Source organism: Sinohyriopsis cumingii, chromosome 12 (genome assembly GCF_028554795.1).
Source record: "Sinohyriopsis cumingii isolate HCF-2022 chromosome 12, ASM2855479v2, whole genome shotgun sequence".
NCBI classification, from domain to species: Eukaryota; Metazoa; Mollusca; class Bivalvia; order Unionida; family Unionidae; genus Sinohyriopsis; species Sinohyriopsis cumingii.
The window spans coordinates 54,690,540-54,713,074 of NC_142972.1; the positions used below are offsets into that span (position 1 = coordinate 54,690,540).

Consider the following 22,535-nt stretch of genomic DNA (forward strand, 5'->3'; position numbering starts at 1 on the left):
CTGAATAGGTGAAAAGCCAAGGTCATTATGACTGATAGAAGAAAAATGGTTTATCCACAGTAGCTGCAGTTTTCCATCATTATTTAAAATAATTGTCTTTCTGATAACAATGCTGTTTTAGGACTAATGCCAGCAAGGAAAAAGTAAATGCATTTGGTAAGAAGTAACATTAAGCACTTACTGATAGGTGTATAGTCTGTTTATACTGTTGCACGATTTTATGAATACCATAATGTTGAATAGTTAGCAGAAAGACTTTGTTCTCAAGAATGTTCCAGCAAGTGTATTTGACTTTTGACCATTTGTGACAATTGAAAATCATAAATTGCTTGGCTAATTGTCATTTTAGGATTTGAATGCCTAGCTATGTGCTTGTTGGAGAATGGTGCAGTTGTTGATGCCCAGATGAAGGATGGAACTACTGCCTTAATGCTGGCGGCACAGAAGGTTGGATGGCAAATTTTTTGGCATTTTCTTTGTTCCTTTCTGCTCTTCCTACTTTAAGATATGGAAAGGTTTTTCTGGGGCTGAAAGTTGCAGGGCCTTAAACTCGTATACAATGGGGCTTAAGTCTCTGATTCAGTATTTTATTTGCCATAATAAGGAATTCCCTGTTTTATCAAGATTAACCCTTTATCTCATGCAAGTGCCTTTGGATGCCTCTACTCCATTCGCATGGAAGCAACTTTTGATGCCTGCTGTAAACATCAGTCATTTTAAGCGTTTTTCATAGCGCCACCTTCAGGGGAAAAACCCCTATTAGATACTACTTTCATTTCTGTGAATGACCATTACGTCATATCACATGGTCACTGTTTATGCTCAGGTCGAAAGCTGCTATTTAAAGTAATTGGGTCGTATTTCATTCAGTACTTCCAAAGTTTTCATGGTTAGAATCAAAACTATGAAAGCTTCAATAACTTAGGTAAAGGCTCTGATATTGATGTAGGCAGCAATGAGGTTTTATGAATTATCAAATTCGGATGACTTAGTGATGTAGACACGGACAAAAATTTTTTAAATTTTGAGTATGAGAAATGGCAGCCACAGTTGGTCACATGGCTTCAATGACTTGACGGTGAACGAGTTCTCTCAAGATTTTAAAGCACATAAAAAAATTCTTCCTGAAATTAATTACACAGCTATAACAATCGGACTTTACTTTTAAATTTTTCCATACATAATAGATGTGTACCAAAAATGTAAAATCGTTAAAATTGCTGTTAAACGTAACATACACTACATTGCTTAACAGTTAACAGGCAGGCCTATGTGTATGGAGTCGAATAGGTAACAGGTGTTCTATTTATATCGCACTGCACTGGGTAACTTTGCTCTATGTGGTAAAGGGTTAACACCAATAGATCTGTTTTTTTAGTTCTACTGATCAAAGACCAGAAGAGCTTGTACAATGGTCCGTCATTCATTGTCCATCCATCCATTCATCTAGCCTTCCACTAGCATTAGTTAGCTTTTGGTACTCTGCCTGAACTATTTTGCTGGATTACCATGAAATTTTAACACATGTTGATCCCAAGGTCTAGATGTTTCAGATCTGCCAACCCTACTGAAAAAAGAATCCTGATTTTTGGACCTATCCATCAATTCCCTCGACTTGTCCGAAAAAATCTTGATTTTTCAAATCCTCAAGAAAAAGAAAAAAATTCGTTATATTTTTTTTACAAAAACATCATTTTCAGTTTCCCTTTTTCTATATCTGGTTTTTCTGTGTCTGGTATGTTTCTTAGTACTTTACCATATCCGGCTTGATTTCCATTTTTCATCTGCCAATGCAAAAAGATTGTCTCACGTGTGGTTCTTTTTATCCAAGCCCATCAGCAAATCACAGCAACATAATGGATAAGTTTCTCAGCAAGAAGCAAAAAAAAAAGAAGAAAAGGAAGTAACTGATGAATTTTTACCAGCCAAGAAAAAGAAATGATCAAAAATAAAGGAGTGATTGGGAGAAGCAGTTTGTTTTCATTCATCCATTGACTCGCGGGGCCTATCATGCATTATGCCAGTGTTGCTCACATCATTTCTCGGTACGATGTGGTGGTCTAGATGACATTAATAAACACAGTGCAAGCGTTGCTGATGTATCTAAACAATCTGTAGTATTGTTTAAGGACGTGACCTTTTTCTCCAGCTGAATGGAAGGAATCTGCACTGATGATCTGCATAGAGAATTTCAGCTTTACCAAATCTACAATTTAGATGCAGAATTGAATGTGGAAAGAGCAGATCATCAGTGTGTTATTCTCAGGAAAGAAAAGGATGGATCTGGCCAACTGTTGTTTCCAACCCTTGGGAGAGTAATGCTATCAATACTTTCAATACCACACAGCAACAACAATACTGAGAGAGCATTCTCTATGGTCAGAAAAAAACAGAACTGGCCAAAGAGCCAGCCTGTCAGCATCAACCCTGGAAGCTATTCTTGTTAGCAAATTTGGCACCCAACGACAAGGACAATAAATGATGAACTTTTGCAGAAATGCAAATCTGCAACATACAGTGGACTGAAATAACAAAAGTAGACATCTTTATCATGATATATACATTTTACTCTTGGACCTCCTGATTTTTTACCCTGCCTCCTGATTTTTAATGGTGATTTTCCTGATTTTGATTTTTTCAATGTTGGCAGGTCTGGATCCTAAATGAAAATGGTGCCACTTGGAAATCAGTGATTGCCACCATCTTAAAATAATATCCATAATAAAAAATAGTGCCAATTGGACATTCAGTAGGGCTGGCACAACCATTTTAAAAATCATGTTTATTCTGTTTCTTCTAAATGGATGGTCATACTGATGTTGAGTTTTCACTAAAAGAAGAATTTTAATGATGGTCATAAGTGAAAGCTGAGCAGACCATACTTCTAATGGTAAGCATCTTAGAAATCTTATTGTTAATTCTTCGCTTAAAATGTGATCATATATACCTTGAACTTTCATCAAAATAATTCTTATATCAAGTTGGTCTCAGATTGAAATGGTGCTGAACAGACCTCCAGCATGATGGCAGTCATGGTCAATTTGAACATCTGACCACTCTCTACTTGAATAAATATTCCTGTCAGCATGGAGTTACCACTCAAACCACTTCTTGCTAAACATAGTTGGTCCGAAATGAAATAATGCATATGTGATATTCCTGGATGTGAAAAATCTACTTCAACTACTTCTTCAGAACAGAAGGTCATATTAAATTTTTAACAAATCTAAAGAAGCACTTCTGTCTTGCATTATATAAAGTTTTTTCTATATCCTGATCCACCCTTGATGGCAATCAAAAAAATCTTTTTATGGCCAGTTTTCCTGAATGGATGGTAATATTGATGCTTTCATGAAAACATTATGATAATATTTAATTGAAAATCATTTGACCTTTGGCACCTTTGTCAGAAATCATGTCCCTATTTCCTATTGCATGAATAGTAGCACTGAGAGAGGGATTTCATTTCACACTTCTTGCAATATGTAATTGGTTCTGAAAATGGTGCATATGTTACATCAACACTTTTGTGATGGAGATTGAAAACCATTTTACTTGATCCTGGGGTCAGATCAAAGGTCATTTCTTGCATTTTTATTGTTCATGGAGCTTATGAAAACTGACTTTTATATATACAAATTAATTTTGACTTAGCACATTGACATTGATTTTGCAGTAAACTTTTAGGCCTACAGGAGGAGGGTTTCACTGTACAGGCTTGCAAGCATAATAATGCAGAGAAGTATGAATGGATATTATTCAAACACAGTCTGGATAATGAAAAATACCTAGAATGAGGTTAATTCAATAGTTTAATATATATATATATATATATATATATATATATATATATATATATATATATATATATATATATATACACATATATATATATATACACACACCTCTCCCTCGATAACTCGTGCACAACGTGGTCCACAAACATAGACTGCACTATAAGCGAGGCGTGAGTTACCGAGAGACCTCCAAAAATTGAAAAAAATCGCTTTGACATTGAGAAAAACGTGGGGGGGGAGCAGCATTAGGGAACTGGGCTGTTTAATGACTGAATCCTTATTTTACAATCTCGTCGATAATAATTTTTAATTATGCGCTTTTTCTAATGAAGTTGTTCGTCATTCTGTTTAAATAACATTTTTTTTCTAAAATATCCAACATATGAAAGATCGTTCCAACTGGTTTGAACAAACATCACATGTATGCGAAAAATCTGTGTATTACGTCACTGCTTTTTGTTTTCTTGATGAGTCTGGTTCCTATGGTGGTGTTTAATAGTATCTTGCCAAATCGGTAGTCCACAATTTGGGAACTAGACTAACTGTTGATACACCACCAAACAAGATTCCTTTTTTTTCAAAAACACGCAACATTTATTTCGTGACACGTCTACGTCAAAACTCAATTTTTTATTGTTCGGTTAGTACATTGTTAATGTCATGATTTCATTGGAAGTAATAATGAAATTTCTTATCATCCCTGAGGATATCTCTAAATGTCAGTTCAACAATTCTCTGAAACACGCTTGCCTACAATGGTCCATATCTGTGAAATCAAGCTCTTTATTTTACGAAGTATTCTTTTCGCTTTGCTGCCTTGTTATCTTTGATCAGAGTTATGAAAGAGTCGGTTAATTTAAGGTAGTTTCTGTTAAATACACCATAACGTTTATTACAGTGTTCGATTGATCAAATGAAGTGAGTTCACCTGACATACGACCGAGGCTGCTAGATTTTAAGTTAGTCCGATTTTTGTACCTTTTAACTTTTCTTTTATTCCACCTCCTTTTTTTGCATTCAAAAGACATAATTAACGTGATAATATAAAGGAGGCCAGCTCTTAATTCAGTGCAACAATACAACAAATACTTCCACAAGTCAGTTATCAAAACATGGTCGGCACTTAATTAGGTTCTCAGAGAAACGCTCGCGGACATAGCTGTTAGGTAGATTGACGCATTTTCCGTTTAATTACAAGAGGACACATTGCATTTATGACGAGTACACTTAAAAGGAACTAAAAGATGGAACTAGAACACAAATTTCAATTGATAAAAAAGTTGTTTAATTTGTATTTATTTATTCAAGTACTGCCTCCACTCGGCGTAAGTGACATTTTCATTGATCAAAATTTCCTTACATAACATTAATTGCAGTGCACTAGGAATGTCGTTTGGAAAGAAAATGTAAAAAATTGTATGAGCTATTTTTTAATTTGATATTTCACAGTTTTTATTAAAATTTCCAGGTCCTATCTACCGTTTTCAGCGATAAAATGAGCGATACATCAAAGTTTCTGTTACCAATTTTTATCGCAATTTTCTTCAAGTTCAACAAATAGGGATACATTTTTGGGATATTTTCGGGTTTAAAAAATGGGATCCACGTCTGACACCATGTTAATAAGCATCCGAGTTATCGAGGGAGTGGTGTGTGTGTGTGTGTGTATATATATATATATATATATAGATTTAATCAAACTTAGGTTGTTGGTATATCTTCACACCAAGTTAGATTATTTATGTGATAAAGAAATGTGTGTTGCATCTAAAAGTATTTTTGTAATATGTTTACTCATACATGTAAGAAAATATTTGTGTTACCAAATTTGATATGTTGGACTTTCAGAACATTATTAGAGCTGTTTTCAATACTTAGCAATTACAGAGAATAAAACGACAGAAGAAATGGATGTAACATGGATTTCTGGAAATTCTTCATCAAGCTGAGCATTAGTCCCGTCAAGGGACACAAATTGATTGTTCATCTGTATCACTCAAATATGATGCACCATAGAGCTTCTCATTCTCTCTTATTCATACCATTACACAGCCTATACATGACACTTGCATCACTTCAAACGATGAATAAAAAATGTAAATTCAGTTTGTTACGTATTTCACTCAGATTCCTGGGCAGAAAACATGCAGTTCCATGCACATATACATAAGTCACATGTTTTTCCCCACAATTTTTGCTTCTTAAAGAGTAGAAACCCATTTAAGTTTTATTCATTTTACCTCTCTACTCACAGCCATTTGGGTTCTGGATTTATTAATTACTGCAACAGATATTAACCATTTCAGACTTTATATACTTTTGAATCAGTCAAGTCAGACTACTATATCACTGTCTTTTTATACTATTTCCTTTCTCCCCAAAACAAATGCCCACTTCATTTGTTTAAAAAAAAGAGAAAGTTGGCAACAAGCCATAAATAATTTTTACTATATTTATTATATATGCTACAGTTCTTGCTAATTATTGTTCAGTGGTCATTTCCATGCCAATAACCTGGTTTAATGCCTCTTTATGCAAAACTTAGTCCATAATTGATAATGACATCATTTGTCTGGGTTGTCTTTAACTTGAAAATTATGTACATATTTCTTTCCGTCACCCCTCTGTGCCCAGAATGGGGACATTGCGTTTTAGAAGACATCAGTCTAAGATCTTGCAGGCCTGCAGTTGAATGATTATGCTGACCTTCTGTTTTTGTTTTATAAATGAACAGTGGTCACTTTTTTCGGAGGACAGTGACATTTTACGGAAAAAGTGTTTTATAGTCTGACTCAGCACTAAGTGACTCCAAGTATATAATGCTGGAAATGTGAATTTTGAATGCAGAAATAAAATCCATGAGTTTTGTGTCTGTGCTTGATGCTCATCACCATAATGTACACTTTTCCTGCTTAATTATAAATACTGTAAAGAGCTTTATCAGTATAAAGCCCCAAGGCTTTTAAGTCCAGACCTAAAAGATTGGATTGACTGAAATTTAAGGCAGACTTTTAATTCTCCAATCACATAAATGGATTGTAGACAAGTTCAGGTTCTTAATTGAAATCATTCCCAGTCTTCGTTTTCACCAATGTGACTCATATGCAAACTTAAAACTTATATTTATTTGATGATCTATATTTTTGTAAGCATATTTTGGTATAACTGCACATCTTGTGTACTGTTATTATGGCAAGTCTTGGGAGACACATAATTATTTTCAAAACTAATTTTTTTATTAGCTATACAAACCAGGACATAAAAATTTATAAATTTTTCATGTACTTCAAGTCTTGGGACACCTGAGGAAAAAAATCTTTTTGTCCTAATGATCACTGCATATTTATTGATCATAATGCTATTTAATAAAAAAAATAACCCATGGTCATAAAGGGACCAACATTATGAATGATTACATGGAAATGTTTGTAAATTTATATAATTTATTTAAAAAAATAAATATAAAAAAATGTTAATTTTCATGTTTTTTTATATATTAGATCCTACCTGGATTATGCTTGTGTTGTTTATGGTTTAGTAAGAAAGTCATATTAAAGACACTTGACCCATTTCAAGCAATACGACTCACTTAGGGTGCAAACAAAGTAAATAAAACCACAGTGGCTGAAACATACTCTGGAAGAATGAGATTTGGTAAAAAAGAATGAATAAAGCAAATTGTGCATCAAATATTTTGGAAGAGCATGTGTTAGTAAAATCTCTTATTTTGGAGCAGAGGTATCCAACAAACGATACCTAGGAGCTGCAGAAAATTGTACCTTAAAAAAATCTCCAATAGTTTCCCAACTTATTCAAGCTGACTAAATTAGCTATTTATATACTCCTTCAGAGAGCAGGATGTGAAAGCGTATCCTTAGAACAAAACAATATTAAAACAGATAACGAACAGATTAACCTCAGCAAAAATAATTAACAGATGAATGCACATACAATTAGAGTTGACACCATTTAAAGATTTGATTTCAATAGCACCATTCTTTTTCTTCTATTCCCCCTACCCCCCTTATTCTTGTAACATATTACAGGTCTTGTGGTAGAGTCTAAGCAGTCTTTGAATTTGAAATCTTTCTTTAGTTTTATTTAATTTTATGTTGTAGAAATCAGAAAATATGAACATGCAAAATAAAAATGAAATCATTAATTGTAATTTATAACAGTTTATTGGCATGGTAATTGAACAAGAGCTGTTGTTTTTTCTTCAAGTGATCTTAAGTCATGATACATGACAAATGATCATTATTTCCAGTCCAAAGACATACAGTGGAACCCCGCTATAACGCAATAATTAGGTTCCACAAAATTGGATCGCGTTAATATTGGGGTCGTGCTAATGCGGGGTTTTACAGTATTTTACTTTTTTGAGATAACTCATTGGCACATATACGTGTATTCATGTCTAATGTATATGATGAATAGGGTATCAACACCGTTTACTATCGTGATGTCGTGGCATTCAATTCATCTATAATGCATGTAATTCCATTGAAAAATTGCACAAAGATTTACAATATTCAATATTTTTTCCCTGATCATTGTATCTGAATTCAGCGTCTAATATATAGCATGAACAGTATCAACGCCATTTACCGTTTACTTGCCATCTGATATCATACCGTCGGGGCTTGAAATTGATCAATAAAATATGTAATTCCATTGCAAAAATTGCATACATATTTAAACTATCCAATAATTTTGTCACATATCATTATATGTCTGAATTCAATGGGAAAAATTAACAGCAAAATTAGGGTAAGAAAGATGAAGCACGTGTACGGTTCATTACGTTCCAGGGTCTATGAACGGTGTCTGTACAAATTTCATACTGCTAAAATTTTCTCATATGCATTTCCGTGTACACTTATCCATTGCAAATTACCAATAATTAATGCTTGTACGCCTATTCGGTTGAACGACTACAACAAAAATAATACCAATCAACACATGCTTTCAGTGTGCATATAACTTTTACTTCAGATTTGGTGAATATCGAAAGAAACATGTGAAAACTACTATACTAATCATGGCGCAAAGTGCAAAGAACGATTTGTGTTTGTGAACTTACTTTTTCATAACGATAAAATATTTTTATAAAAAATAGGATATTAATAACGAGTTCATAAGCAAACACCATACCCGAGAACTAAGTGCAGTAGGCCTGCAATGGTCATGAGTCACTTTTTAAAAAAATGTAAAGATGAACGCATGTACAATTTCATACCCCTTCAATTTCCAGCTAATGAAGCGGACATTATTTACTGGTCAACTGATTGCGTCTAATAACACCGCCAAGCCCAGCAAACATGTTGGCGGCTTTCATTTTTTGATGTTTATTAAATTGTGAGAATCTTTTATCAACCACCACATTGTCTGCTGCTTGTTTGTGTATGCAGTTAAAGAAACACATGTTGGCTATTGTTTGAGCAATGATGGTATACAGAATTAATTGAAGACAATTACTTAGATGACTTACTGACTTACTCATGGATCAGTAACAAGTAACATTTCTGATAATGTTTATTTTGGCATAACACTTCAAGAATCTGGTGAAATTGTTAAATTTCAGAAGCCAAGCAACGATCATATTATATTCGAATTCATACTCAAACTCTTCCCTAAAATGATAACAAATGTTTTGCACACTATTTCTTGTACTTTTAAAAAGTATTTTTCCAGGTACGAGAAAAATACACATACAAGTATTGAAAATTTCAGGAAAAACACAACGATTGTATTATATATCGTATTATACTCGAATTCATACACGATCTCTTCCCCAAAATGATATTTTTTTTTGTGCAAAGTGCAGAGAACGAATTGCGTTTGTGAACTTGCGTTACCATAACGGTAAAATATTTTTATAAAAAAATAGGAAATCAATACCGAGTTCATAAGTAAACCCCATACACATGTAAAACCCGAGAACTAAGTGCAGTAGGCCTGCAATGGTCACGAGTCACTTTTAAAAAAAATGTTTTAAAGCTGAACACATACAGTTTCATACCATTTCAATTTCCAGCTGATAAAGTGGACATTATTTGCTGGTAACATGTCCGATAATATTTATTTTGGCATAACACTCCAAGAACCTGGTGATATTGTTCAATTTTAGAAGCTATGCCACGATCATATTATATTAAAATCCATACGTGAACTCTTCCCTACAATGATAATAAGCGTTGTACACACTATTTATAGTACTTAAAAAATAAAAAATTTCCCAGAACGAGAAATATACACATGTATTTAAAATTTCAGGAACCACGCCACGATCATATTAAATTTGAATTCATACGTGATCTCTTCCCCATAATGATACTAAATTTTTTATTCATGATTTCATGTACTTTGAACAAAAAATATTTTTTCATGTGCGAATTAATATAAAAAATTTTGGGAGCCACACCACGACCGTGTTATATCCGGATTTGTGTTATAGCGGGGTTGCACTGTAGTCCTTATGGTATGTGTGTTATTGAAATAATTCTGCTTGAAAATGACCAGATTGGCAAGGTTGATATTTTTCTGTTTTGATGAAGTTCTATATAATAGCAATTTAGGAGATAAGTCTCTAAATTAAAGTCTTTATACAAGTCCTCTGTACAAAGTATGTTATTATTTCAGGGTTTTTCTTCAATAGTTGATATTCTGGTGAAGCTTGGTGCAAAAATCAATCGTCAGACGGTAGATGGAGACACAGCATTGATGATGGTATGGGCAAATTTAGAAGTAATTTATTGAAAACGTGGTTTGAAATGCACAGTAGTAAGTACCAAAGGTGCTACCTACTTTAAAATGTTGCTTCTTGGTAAAGAATTTTTATAGCAGAATTTTGCAGCTTTGAATTTTCAAAACTGGTAAAACTTTTGCCTCCTTTTGACTTGTTTTAGCAATACAAATGCTAAAATGTCATTAGCCAATCAGTCAATATTTATTACTTTTAATTGTCTTGGTAAGCATTAGGTCCTGCACTATCTTTAGTTTTTAAGCTTTTTTAAAATACAGCTTTAATAGGATTTTCCCATAACTGAGAAGTAACACTCCATCAGTATTCCTACTGAATTTTGCTCTATCATCATTGTGGACTAACATTTTGCACTTTAATTGTCAATGCTTCATCATGTAAGCTAATTGGAACCATCTTAACTATATACTCGAATTGTTAGTAATACTTAAAATTCATTTAGGTATTGACCCTTTTTTAAGTTGTATCTTGTAAATTATCATTTATTTCTGGTAAAAATAACATTTCTGTAATTTTTTCTTGCATTTATCTTAATTCATAATGTCCTCTTTACTGTAAGCTTAGTGTTATGCTTTTGTATGATTTATATGCCATTATTTGCTTTCTTTAATTAAAGGTAACAATATGCTGAACTTAAAATGGGGTCAGCAAAATATTAGTTTGACTCGTTACAATTAGACAACAGGGTGTTGTTTAGATCATACTTGTAATATTTGTTAAAACAGGCAGCTAACATTCAAACATTTAACTAGGACTTGTGAGAGACTTGGACTTGTCATGGAGTGAAGGCACATTCCTATAAATAGGCAAACACTATCAGTGTTACCACTAATGCAGACTCAGTCACCAACTTTATCATGTCTCATTGACATGAAGCAGAAAAATTGCCAGTTTCTAAGATTGTCTGGTGAGCTCTGTGTCTGAAATCTCCCACATAGTTGGAACTCTACTGTTGACCACAGTGCCACTGCCAAATCATACCAGTACTGACCAGTCTTCTGAGCCAGAATTTATATGCTGACATGGGCCCCATTGACCAGTCTGGGACAACTCATAAATGAATAAATACCGATGTAATGATTATAATGATCAGTCCTTATGTAGCTGGTGCCAAATCTTGGCACCCAACATTTGCAGTCCCAAGATTTTGTCAACTCTAGTTCCTGCACTGGCCTGTACTCTCTAAGACCAGAAATAGGTAATGTGATCTGTTTTCCTGGGATACCAAGCAGGCACCTAATCACAACACTTCAAACCTGGTTTTGTTGTGGATGCACAGCATAACTGGCATTGGATTCAGTAAATAAAACTCTCGCAATAAACTGCCAGAACTATGAAGGCATTGTGGACCAGCAACAGAGAGGCTCAGCAATGGTCCTTGGCTCTAATGTGAGCCAGTACTGTTGATTTCTTATTCCTAGGCACGTGGTACCCACCTTAGACTTTTGATGACACTCAGACTGAACATTTATAGAGATAATGTGTTTAAATATGGATGGACTTTACAGAACTGCCACACTTGTCGTCCTTTTAGCCAAGAAAGATGACCTCTCTTTTAATATGTTTCAGCATTCTTGTTCAGTCATTATTATCTTCCACAGCTTCAAATGCAACTTCAAGATGAAAACAACATGCTTTCATTTCTTAACAACAAGCCCCATTGAACTTCATCCTGGTCTTGTATAAACTACATGTCTGTCTTCACCGTTGACATCCCAGCTGTTACCAAAGGTATTGCTGACCTGGGAATGTTGAAACCTTCCTCTGTGCACATGGACCAGAAATCTTACTTTTGCACATGACATCTGGTTTGTGTGCTATTGTCACCAAGCTATTGGCTCCATGCTCAGCCTGGTTTTAGTGACTGCATTTCAGCAAGCTAAGCATGGCCTAAACTCTAATGTTAAAATCTAAAATCTCAACTGATAAACACATGCCTGGGAGTGTCTTGTGCATGGCTTATGTACTTGACAGAGCAGTTCAACGCTCATACTCCAGTTCCATACCTGCTTTTGTTACCATCCAGTTTGTGAAACAATATGTATTCCTTGTCCATATCTGCTGCTAAAAGACCACCACAAAGCCGTCTTCAGAGTTTGACTTTTGTCTTCCAAACTTCCATTTATTCCATGGCAGTATAGATGAGTGAAGATAAAAAGAGGCACATCATTTACAGGTCTTGTGACCCAGAATCCAAGGGTGAACAGGATTTGCACAGTTTTGAAATTTGCTTGAAAACACTCAGAATTCTTTGATGACTGCTTTTAATTTTGAAACAAATGAATTTAATTGAAAAACATCAATATTTACTGACATAAACAGTAAGAAAATACCAACTATTAGTTGCCCAATCTTCATGGAATTGTAATTCCCTGTTGAGCGCTAAATATTCAGTTAGATTTCCAGTTAGGCAGCATATATGCTTAAACTTTTTAGGGGATTGAAAACATCTTTTAAATGGATGCTGTATTGACTGGACTGTTTTGGTTGGTAAAGTTGGTAAAGTATTCTGTACTGAGAATCTTATTTTCAAAAAATATTTCCCTAACTGCATTCACTATACACACTGTATATATGAGTATGACAAAGTGATAAAGACCTATGTGTTGTATTTACTGGAAAACTTTGGATCAGTGGTAGCTTAGATCGTCTGAAATCATACTTAGGATGGGAACAATTACAGTTGATTTGCACACCAATCACAGTAATTGAGCAAAGTATCCAAACTGTTTGCTTCTGACCCTCTTGAACCTAAAATATCAGGAAACTTGAAGAAAATTGCTTGTAGAGTGCAGTAATATGTTTTCTGTGCATTTTAATTCTGACAAATTCTTGTTTGAATTTTATTTTCTTTATTTGTGTCACTTGTTGGGAATAATGACCCCTGAATGCTTGATACACCCACATTTCTTTCTATGCAGTGACTCTGTTTGTAGTTAATGGATCACAGTTGGATTTGATATGGTGCTTGTACAGTGATCCTACACTGAACTCCCTCATTATACTGCTTCCCCTCTTATAATGCAGGTTGAGTGATCCCCCTCTTTTAAGAACACCCATTCTGCAGCAGGAAAGTGGCCTTTGGCCTTTCTAGAGGTGTATCTCTAATACATGAGTTATAACTACATATGATATATGAAAATATACTTTTTAAGTTTTATATATTTTATATTTTCATTTAAAAGTCTCGGCGTATATTTTCCACATGGATTGGATATGGAATCCATGTTTACTTTTACAGAAATATCCACATGGACATTTTTATTCTATAGTTGAAGCACTCTTATGGATTTCAGTGTATCCATATGGAATTTGTAAATAGTTCTTATGGAATTTGGTACGTTCATCCCGTACAAAATTTTCCAGGCATACTAAAGGCGGATTTCAGACCATTTTATTTAAGCGCTTTCTGTCTAAACCATAAAAAAAATCTTCAGATTTCTATTAAACTGCCAAATGATTCTTAGACATTATTGGAAATCATGATAAATATTCACCATCATGTTTAAAATGGATCATAAATTTTATTTTGACAGACATTATCAAATAAGATTTAGGTTTTTCAGGTCCTCATTTTCTTTCTCGCATACAAAGTCTAATCCATGATGGCATCACTTAAGTCTTTTTCATTTCCCACAAATATTTGACTAAAACGTTTGTGAGATTTCACTAAAATTTGGATAATTTTATAGTATTTTACTGAAGTTTCAGAAGTTTTTCATACATTTCAGATTAATAATGAATATGAATTAAATAGGACTTTATTAACCAAGGTGATATTAAGTTTGTATGATTTTTTTTACAGATGTTTTAATTATATGACATCCAAGGCAAGAGATATGGGAGTTAATAATAATAATAATAATAATAATACTAATAATAATAATGATAACTTTATTTAGAGAAGGTAACTTAATTAATTACAGAACCAATCTACCTTGAGGCCTTCTATCTGTTGTGTACAATATTTACAGTATATACAACATGATGTGAAGAATCTGGCTTGACACTAAATAATTAAGTGATTTAAAAAATCAAGGTATCAAGCCTGGAATATATGCACAGGCATCTGTGAACACATAAACACATATAAAATATAAAATATTAATCTGCATTGAAAAATTCAACGGAAAATAATGCAGAATTACAGAAAAGCATCCAAAGAAGAAATGCTAGAAGCCTGCTATGTCACTTGTACTACAACTTGATTTTTGATTAATGTACAAACTATGATGCTGTTGTGGTGTCTTGAATTAGTCCTTGTTCCATAAGCGCCGTGACAAACGTTTATCATGATATAAGTATTCTTATTTTAGGGGGCCTCTGAGTGGCTGAGTGGTTTAAAGTGCTCTCCGTTACGGATCACTGCCATCTCACCTGTCTGCGTGGGTTCGAGTCTCGGATTCGGCCAATGTGGGTATGTGAGAAAGCTTGCCAGTAGCTTCTCGTGGGTCGTTGTTCTTTCCGGGGTTTTCCCGGGTTCTTTCTCCACCATTAATACTGGCTGCCATGTATAGCTTATTGTGTGCTGAAAAATGGCGTTAAGCCCTACAACATTAACAACAACAATAATGCCTCATGATATTGAACAATGATTATATGTGTGGGCCAAGAAAATTCCGCAAAGATATGACGATCTTTGATAGACATGGGTATTTTGCAACAATTCCCACCAGTGATCTATACGTTGTCCTCCTTAAATTCATCCTGGAAGTTAATCAGTTTTTAGTTATATAACTTCGAAATCATCCTGGTTCAATTCCTTGTCCTATTTAGCACGTTAGCCGCTACTGTAGAGCTGTTTATGGCACAAAAAGCAAAATGTTAGTCCTGACGTTCAGTTTTCATACAGACTGACCAATTAGGTTCCCATCGACTTTGCATTCAAGCTATTCTCATTGCTGCACATTTTTCAAATGGTTATTCAAACTCGTATCCCGCTCGAATCGCCATGTTTAGCATTCCAATCAGTTTCCGTTACGCAACAATTCTTGGGCAAGTACAAAATTTTGACCAATCAGAAAGCTCTTTACAACGATCATCCTTTACATAATAAATGGAACAAATACTTACTAGACAGCTCGTTGTGGAATGGGACCGGATAGAGCATTATTTTTAAAAAAGTTTCGGAAACAATATTAAAAAAGGGTCCGTATCGAGGAAATCAGATCCAGGAGAAAAGCAAAATTCTGATTTAAAATAGAAAACAAGAAAACTTGTTTGAAGGCAGTTAAATCCAGTTTTAGTTTTAAAAAAATACAACAACAACATAACAAAATTTGATAAAGAAATACAATACAGAAAGATGTGGAAAGAAGTTATTGTGCCCAAAATAAACAATACATACAATTACAGCTGTAAGAAACTGGGAATATAAATGCTGCTGAAAATCATTAAAATTGTACAAGAAACAAAAAATAAACTTTATTATATCTTATTGATATTTTTTACTAAAATGTCAGTGATATTACAATCACAAAATATCACTATATTTTTAGAATTTTTGACAAACTCTCAGTGAAATTTGAATCACAAATTCCAACTGATATTTTCAGAAATGTTGGAAGAGTCAGTGAAATTTCAATGACAAAATGTCACTGATATTTTCAGAAACTTTGGTAAAATCTCCTAAAATATCATAATTTTAGTGAAAAAGGACATTTGAGTGCATGTCAAGAAATGTTCATTGATTTTGCTGAAATTTAAGTCACATTTTCACTAGGGTATGATTTTGGTAGAGCATATTTTAATAGGAAACAACAAAATTACTTTTCAGAATAAACATCAGATCAAGTCCAAAATCCACCTTGCACCAGATTTTCTGTCCAAAGATTCATCTTTGCTTGTACTATCAGATATTAATTTTCTGATCATGTTTACATTTTCTCTACTTTTTTGGTCATGTCTTTGTTTTTAAACATCTGTGGAAATAAAGAAAAATGACATATATGAGTTTCTTCAAATTTATATGAGTATATATTCATCCTTCCACATCAGCTACACTGACATATACATGTACTCTAACTCCCACCAATATTTATATTTGAATCCGATAGTTTAGGTTATTAATTCTTCAGAGATTATTTTCCATGATGGTATAATACATGAGCCTGCTTTCCATATGTAAAAAAGTTCTTATGGATTAAAGTTGCAACTTTATTCCTTATGGAATTTTAACTTGCTGTGAAGTACTTAATGAATTGATATGGAATAAATTGTCTGATTCCATAAGTTTTTCAGTCCATATCTCTTCCATACAGATTCCATAAATATTCCATACGGAATCCATGAGAAATTTCTGTATGGGAATGCATCCATGAACAGCAGTATAACAAAGGAATTCTTTACTGATAAAACCTCTCATTAATTGGATTGTCAGCATTCAGTCATCATATTTCTGAGCTGTGGGGTCCTGATTTTGTGAAACACGTTTAGTTTTTGTCTTTGTTCTATTTAGATTTCAATCACATTTGATGAGAGCTCCATATTTACAAGATTTTGAATAAATTTCATTTTCATCATCCTGCAACCTTGTTTGATCCATACACTTTGTCTTTGCACTGAAACTTGGTTTGTGTGGGGCCTAATGAGCAAAATTGAACAAGCAGGGCTGTCTGCAAATATATTCATTCCTACAAATGGCAGTTCTAGATGGTTGTAATGCTTATATTGGGGTGAAGTTTACTCTGATTAGTCAGTTTATATTGATTGTATATAAGGTTTGAACAGCCTGTAGCAGGTGTACTTGTTATCCAGAGTCTAAGGCTGAGGACATAGGAGAATCTAACAGCAATGAGTAGCCTTGAATGTGTTGGGCTGGACAAAGTTCATGTGATCTACTGGGTTTGAACCAAGATATTCATGAAATGGCACATCTGAATTTTACCAACATGTTCTAGAAGTCCTAAGCAATTCCTTCAAAGTTTTTGTTGTCACTTCCATTATACAAAAATCACGTGGCTTTGTAGTGGTATTTACATGCTAATTATGTGCTACAGCCGTATTCAGTCATTCCAAGCTAACAACTGTTTGAAGTCAAGATTTGGCAGACCAGATCAAATTAGCAATGGTTCCAATAGGAAATGAGGCTACCCATGGGTATTATGAATACTGTACCATATAATGAAAAGAAATGCCAGATTTTTACTTGTGTGAATTTCTCAGCCAGTGACATATATCATGAGTAAAGATCAAGAATCAATTGCCACCTAGTATAGGAAATATACATGCACTTTTTAAAAAAATTATTTGTTGGGAATGGAAAGATGATTATACTTGCAAAGAATAGCATAGACGGCATGTGAAATTGTCATTCTTGGGATTTAACTTACATGGTGTCTGTATGGATATAACTCTTGTAAATATTTAAACCCTGAAGGAGTATGGTATGTATTTTCATAGTTTAATCCTTTAGCTACAGTACTACAGCTGTGCAGTTTCACTACTGCTGAGTGCTATCACATCAGTTACTGAGGCTTGTTGCCAGGCTGAATACTAGAGCATCATTAAGGCTGACTACAGAAACTGAAAATAAAAACATGGTTGCATTTATATTCATTATTTCATTAGTTTTTGCTGGATTTCAGTGAAATAAAGTAAAAATGTCTTACCTTGTATAGTGTCTGTTATTCATATATTTCCACTTTATATACTCCTACATCACATCATACAAGAAATCCCAGTCATGTAAACTGTTTTGAATTCCATAAAGTAAATCCAATATTTACATATATACATATAAAAACAAAAGAAACCCACACTCTGATTACAAATTTGAGAGTGGTATGTCTCAAAACAGTTGTTATCCACAAAGAAATGTACTTGGCATTGTTTGCATCCTGTGAAAACTTTGTCTCCTCCTTTCCTTTACACACATCTTTCATCTCCTACGTTTTGGGAACCATCCTGGCCAGTGCCTTAAACCTTCAGTATCAACACTGGACAGAGCTTTTCTTTTCCTACTTCCTGAAAGCCAGCAACAATCTGTTTGGCCAAGTTCATTTTGAATTGAAGCTTTGTTCTTTTTTTTTTCTTTTCTGGACTTGGTTTTGATCCGGTGATTTGGTGACTCTTTCATACAGATCAGGGCATTACATATCGCTGTATCAATGAGAAGTATTTTCACCATTTATTTGCTTTATAGTAAGAACTGTACTGCATTCTGTTTTGGTCCACAATATCCAGCCCCATCCCCTTTGTTTTTCAAATACTCATCTGCAACTTTGGGCAAGTTATTTCTTTTCGTCGGCCGGTTTTTTCTTTTTGAGTTACACTGGATAGCTGTGTGGGATCCATGTTCTTAAATAAAATATGGACAATTTTCTTGTCTTTCCAGGCAACACAGACCAGAGTCTCTTTTTGTATGATTTTCATTTTCCCTTGGTTTTTTAAACCACTGTTTTTTGTAAAGGTTCTGGCATTCCTTTCCTAGTTCCTCAGACTGTACAACAATAGAAGAGTCCATCCGATTAGGGATTTGAAAAGAGATATACATAGTGGTTTTCATTTGTTATTTTTCTGGCAAGGTCTTGCACCACTCTAGATCCTAATCCTTCTGTCACTCTTCCTCTCTATCCATCGGGCTTTCCAACAACACTTGAAATTCATGGACATAGCCGGTTTGGGGATGGGCTTTTTCCCAGACTTTAATGCTAAATTTTGTGAGTTTGGCCAGCAGGTATTGCTTATCCCTGGTAGTGCTGTGTTGTTTTGGGATTACCTTGAAACCAGTGTTGATTTGTTTGTAACTGCCTTCTTTGTGTATGCTGGATTGTTTCAGAACAATACAGACTATTTAGGCCAAATCCATATAACAACTACAAAAATAGTATTTATATAATCAGATTGCTGTGAAATGGTACAGAGTGTTGCATATATGCTTGCAGATTGCTAACACTGAAAATGTCAGTGAAAATGATGTGTATCATGGTTACCATAGCAAACAAATAGAGAAAAAGGGTGGAAAAGTATTTTGTGACAAAAATTCAAACATAACATAAACATTTCCATTAAATATAGTTATTCTAAATGTGTGCATGGACAGTTTTTTTTCTTTCTACATATCACATATCTTCAGTTTATTGCTTTTAGGCCTATGCTTAGATAATTAAAACTTTACTTTGAAACATGTCTCAGCATTTCAGTATGTTGCAATAATTATTTGGATGATGCAGTGTTATTATTCACAAATTTTCTCCATTTAAAATATTCTATTCACTTATAAGGAAGCAATACTGATCATACTGAAAAATTAAACATAATTATAGGTTTACTTTGGTTGCCATAGTAACAAAAAAGTAATGTTAGTGTTTGAAAGGTTTAAAAGACTTGTTAAAATAATATTGTTGGCAGAATCTTCATATATATGTCTTTCCTTTATTATCTGTTAATATGCAAACTGAATGCATATCAATAGTATGGGATACATTATGTGTTTGATTTCTTTAATAGCTTTTATTAGTAATGCCTTTAATATATGACAGTACTTTTAATTTGATAAACTTGGCTACTAGTTTAAGCTCAATTTAGTGGAATTTGAAGTTGTTATTGAATGGGATAGCCACTTCATAGCACACGTGATAGGTGTCGGAGCACTTTCATTATCAACACATGCAGAAAATTCTCAAATTTGGAAAACTGCATATTGCTGTTTATATCTCTACACACACAAAGCCCTAATGAACTTTATTATACTTCAGACAATCCCATACATATATATGGTAATCAGCGGCAACTGGCAATGAGACAGCTACGAGACTGCAACTATTTAACAGCCACCATATTGTTTATGTCAACATCCACTGTTTGCTGCAGACTTTACTGGGAAAATAAGTTTGTTGTAATATTTGTTTTACTGATGTTCTGTTACAGTGATGCAGAACTGTGATCTGTTGGACAATTACATGTGCTATCTCTCAGCTGTTATTAGCACACGATTAATGATTGGCCTAAATTGGACATCCATAGACATCACTATCCTGTGCCATAAAAATATGGTATCCACACACAGAGCTAGGTGACATTTGACCATAAATATATGGTTCAAGTATACAAAGCCAGGTGACATCATTTATAAATATATGGCTGCCGCACTACAAGGGTTAAATGACAGTCTTCCTTTATAAGCAATCATGCCTTCATCAGTTGACTGGTTTTTGGGAGGGTCATAATTTTCCAGGCATTTATGCAAGACTGTCTTAGAAAGGTCTTATATGGAAAACCTTGTCATGTCCTGTTTGGCCTCTGGGTGTGTTAACGCTTGTGTCATTGGCATTGAAATATTTCCCCGTTTTTTCAAATATGCTCTTGTCATGATTCTGGGTATTCCTGGGATTCCAAAATATACAGATGTCATCCAGACAATGGAATATTTGGGTATCTGCATAGTACTCATGACGATGTATATTTCAAGATATGCCCACATCTCCGTGATGCTGGTTTCATACCATTTCAGGTCTTCCTTTTGGCCCCCCCCCCCATTTTCTTGTCATAATCGTTTGTTTCTTTCACAAACTTTTCCACCAGACATTCAGGAAAAAACTTGATGAAAGATCTTTCTCATTGCTTAGTGGTCCAAGGGTGATTGTTGAACCAACAAGAGAATCAAAATTATTGATCTCGAAACCCAGTGAGGTCATCACTCCATTGTGCAAGTGGGACTATGTCTGCCTCGTCATCCGATTCAAAATCACTTACATCGGGTGTTAAAATGAAACTAACATCAATATCTGATCAATTTTCTAAGAATGATCCATTAAACTCTTCGATATCACTTGCACTGAACCTTTCAAAGTTGCTCATATCTGAATTGGAATCCATCTTTGTTTATCTCAACTACACTTGTTTTGTAAAGTGCAGGAAAGCCCTTACAGTGTGTCCAAATTTAACCTCCCAGCTTTCAAACTAGTATCAAAATGTTGAGTAAACAGTCCTCTCATTGGTTATGTTAATCAAAAAATGTAAACTTTTGTACTTTAAACCAATCGACGCTTAGTTAAGAAAGCCATCATGTTCACATAGATGTTGCACTGAGGTTTCAAGTACTGCTGAACTGTATGCACATAAGCAACAGTCGGGTAGTAAACGAGGCTTGTCAACACTGCATGTATGCGTCAGTGGGGTTCAGGACCTATTTACAGTGACACTTTGATGCGGCAGTCGTAGCTAAAGGGTTAAGTTTACTGTTTCATTTATTAATGCTTTCTCTCTTGGACAAAAGCTTCAGCTAAACCGGGGGGGGGGGCAATAATGTAAAAGAAACGTACAGAAATACCCATAAAGATCCAAACTCTCTCTCTCTCTCTCCTATATCAGACCATATTTTATTTTGATCATGATGTGCAAGAAGAAAAATGCGATGAAATACATATGCATACCACTTTCTGTATATCTCTCCCCATAAAAATGGGGAAAAAGCATTTTATCATTGATGATGCAATTTTCTTTTTGCTAGTAATCTGAAATAGCATAATGTGATACTTTTATTATTTAAGAAACCACAAGTTATTGTAGTTTAATTCCACACAGCATCACAAGTTTTTTTTAATTATATCCTAGCTGTAACTCCCCACATCTTCAGGTGAGAGTCATTATATATACATGTAGCTAAAAGTACACGTTTGAAATAGTTATATTTAATGATCCTGACTGGAACTGTTACTGATTTACAGATAGTATAAAATTTGCAATGCTGTGTGAAATGAAGTGAAAAAGACAATCTGAGGGGTTACTAGAAACACTGAAAAACAGAAATACACCAAAATACTCACCAAATACACATGTATTAACGTGTTCTCTGTGTATATATCGGTGTTCACACAGGAATTATCAGAAAAGGACAAATTAACACTAGTTACAAATTTATAAAGAAGAATATGAAAGTGATGCAGTACAGCAACTTCATTGTGCCTATTGGAGAATTTGTGTACTTCATGATCATTTGGTAAAAATTAGATATGTAGACTAGTTAAAAGGGG

The 22,535-nt window shown here is 34.2% G+C and overlaps 1 protein-coding gene across 2 annotated transcripts in view; it reads left to right on the forward strand.

The window, feature by feature from the left end:
* The window catches only part of LOC149786479 (uncharacterized), a 106,822-nt gene that overhangs the window by 49,154 nt on the left and 35,133 nt on the right, over positions 1–22,535 (forward strand). For both annotated transcript variants that reach the window (XM_089976934.1, XM_089976935.1), the window contains 2 exons: positions 350–447; positions 10,440–10,526. In XM_089976934.1, the coding sequence (XP_089833060.1) occupies positions 350–447; positions 10,440–10,526 (185 nt within the window). The remainder of the gene's footprint in view (positions 1–349; positions 448–10,439; positions 10,527–22,535) is intronic.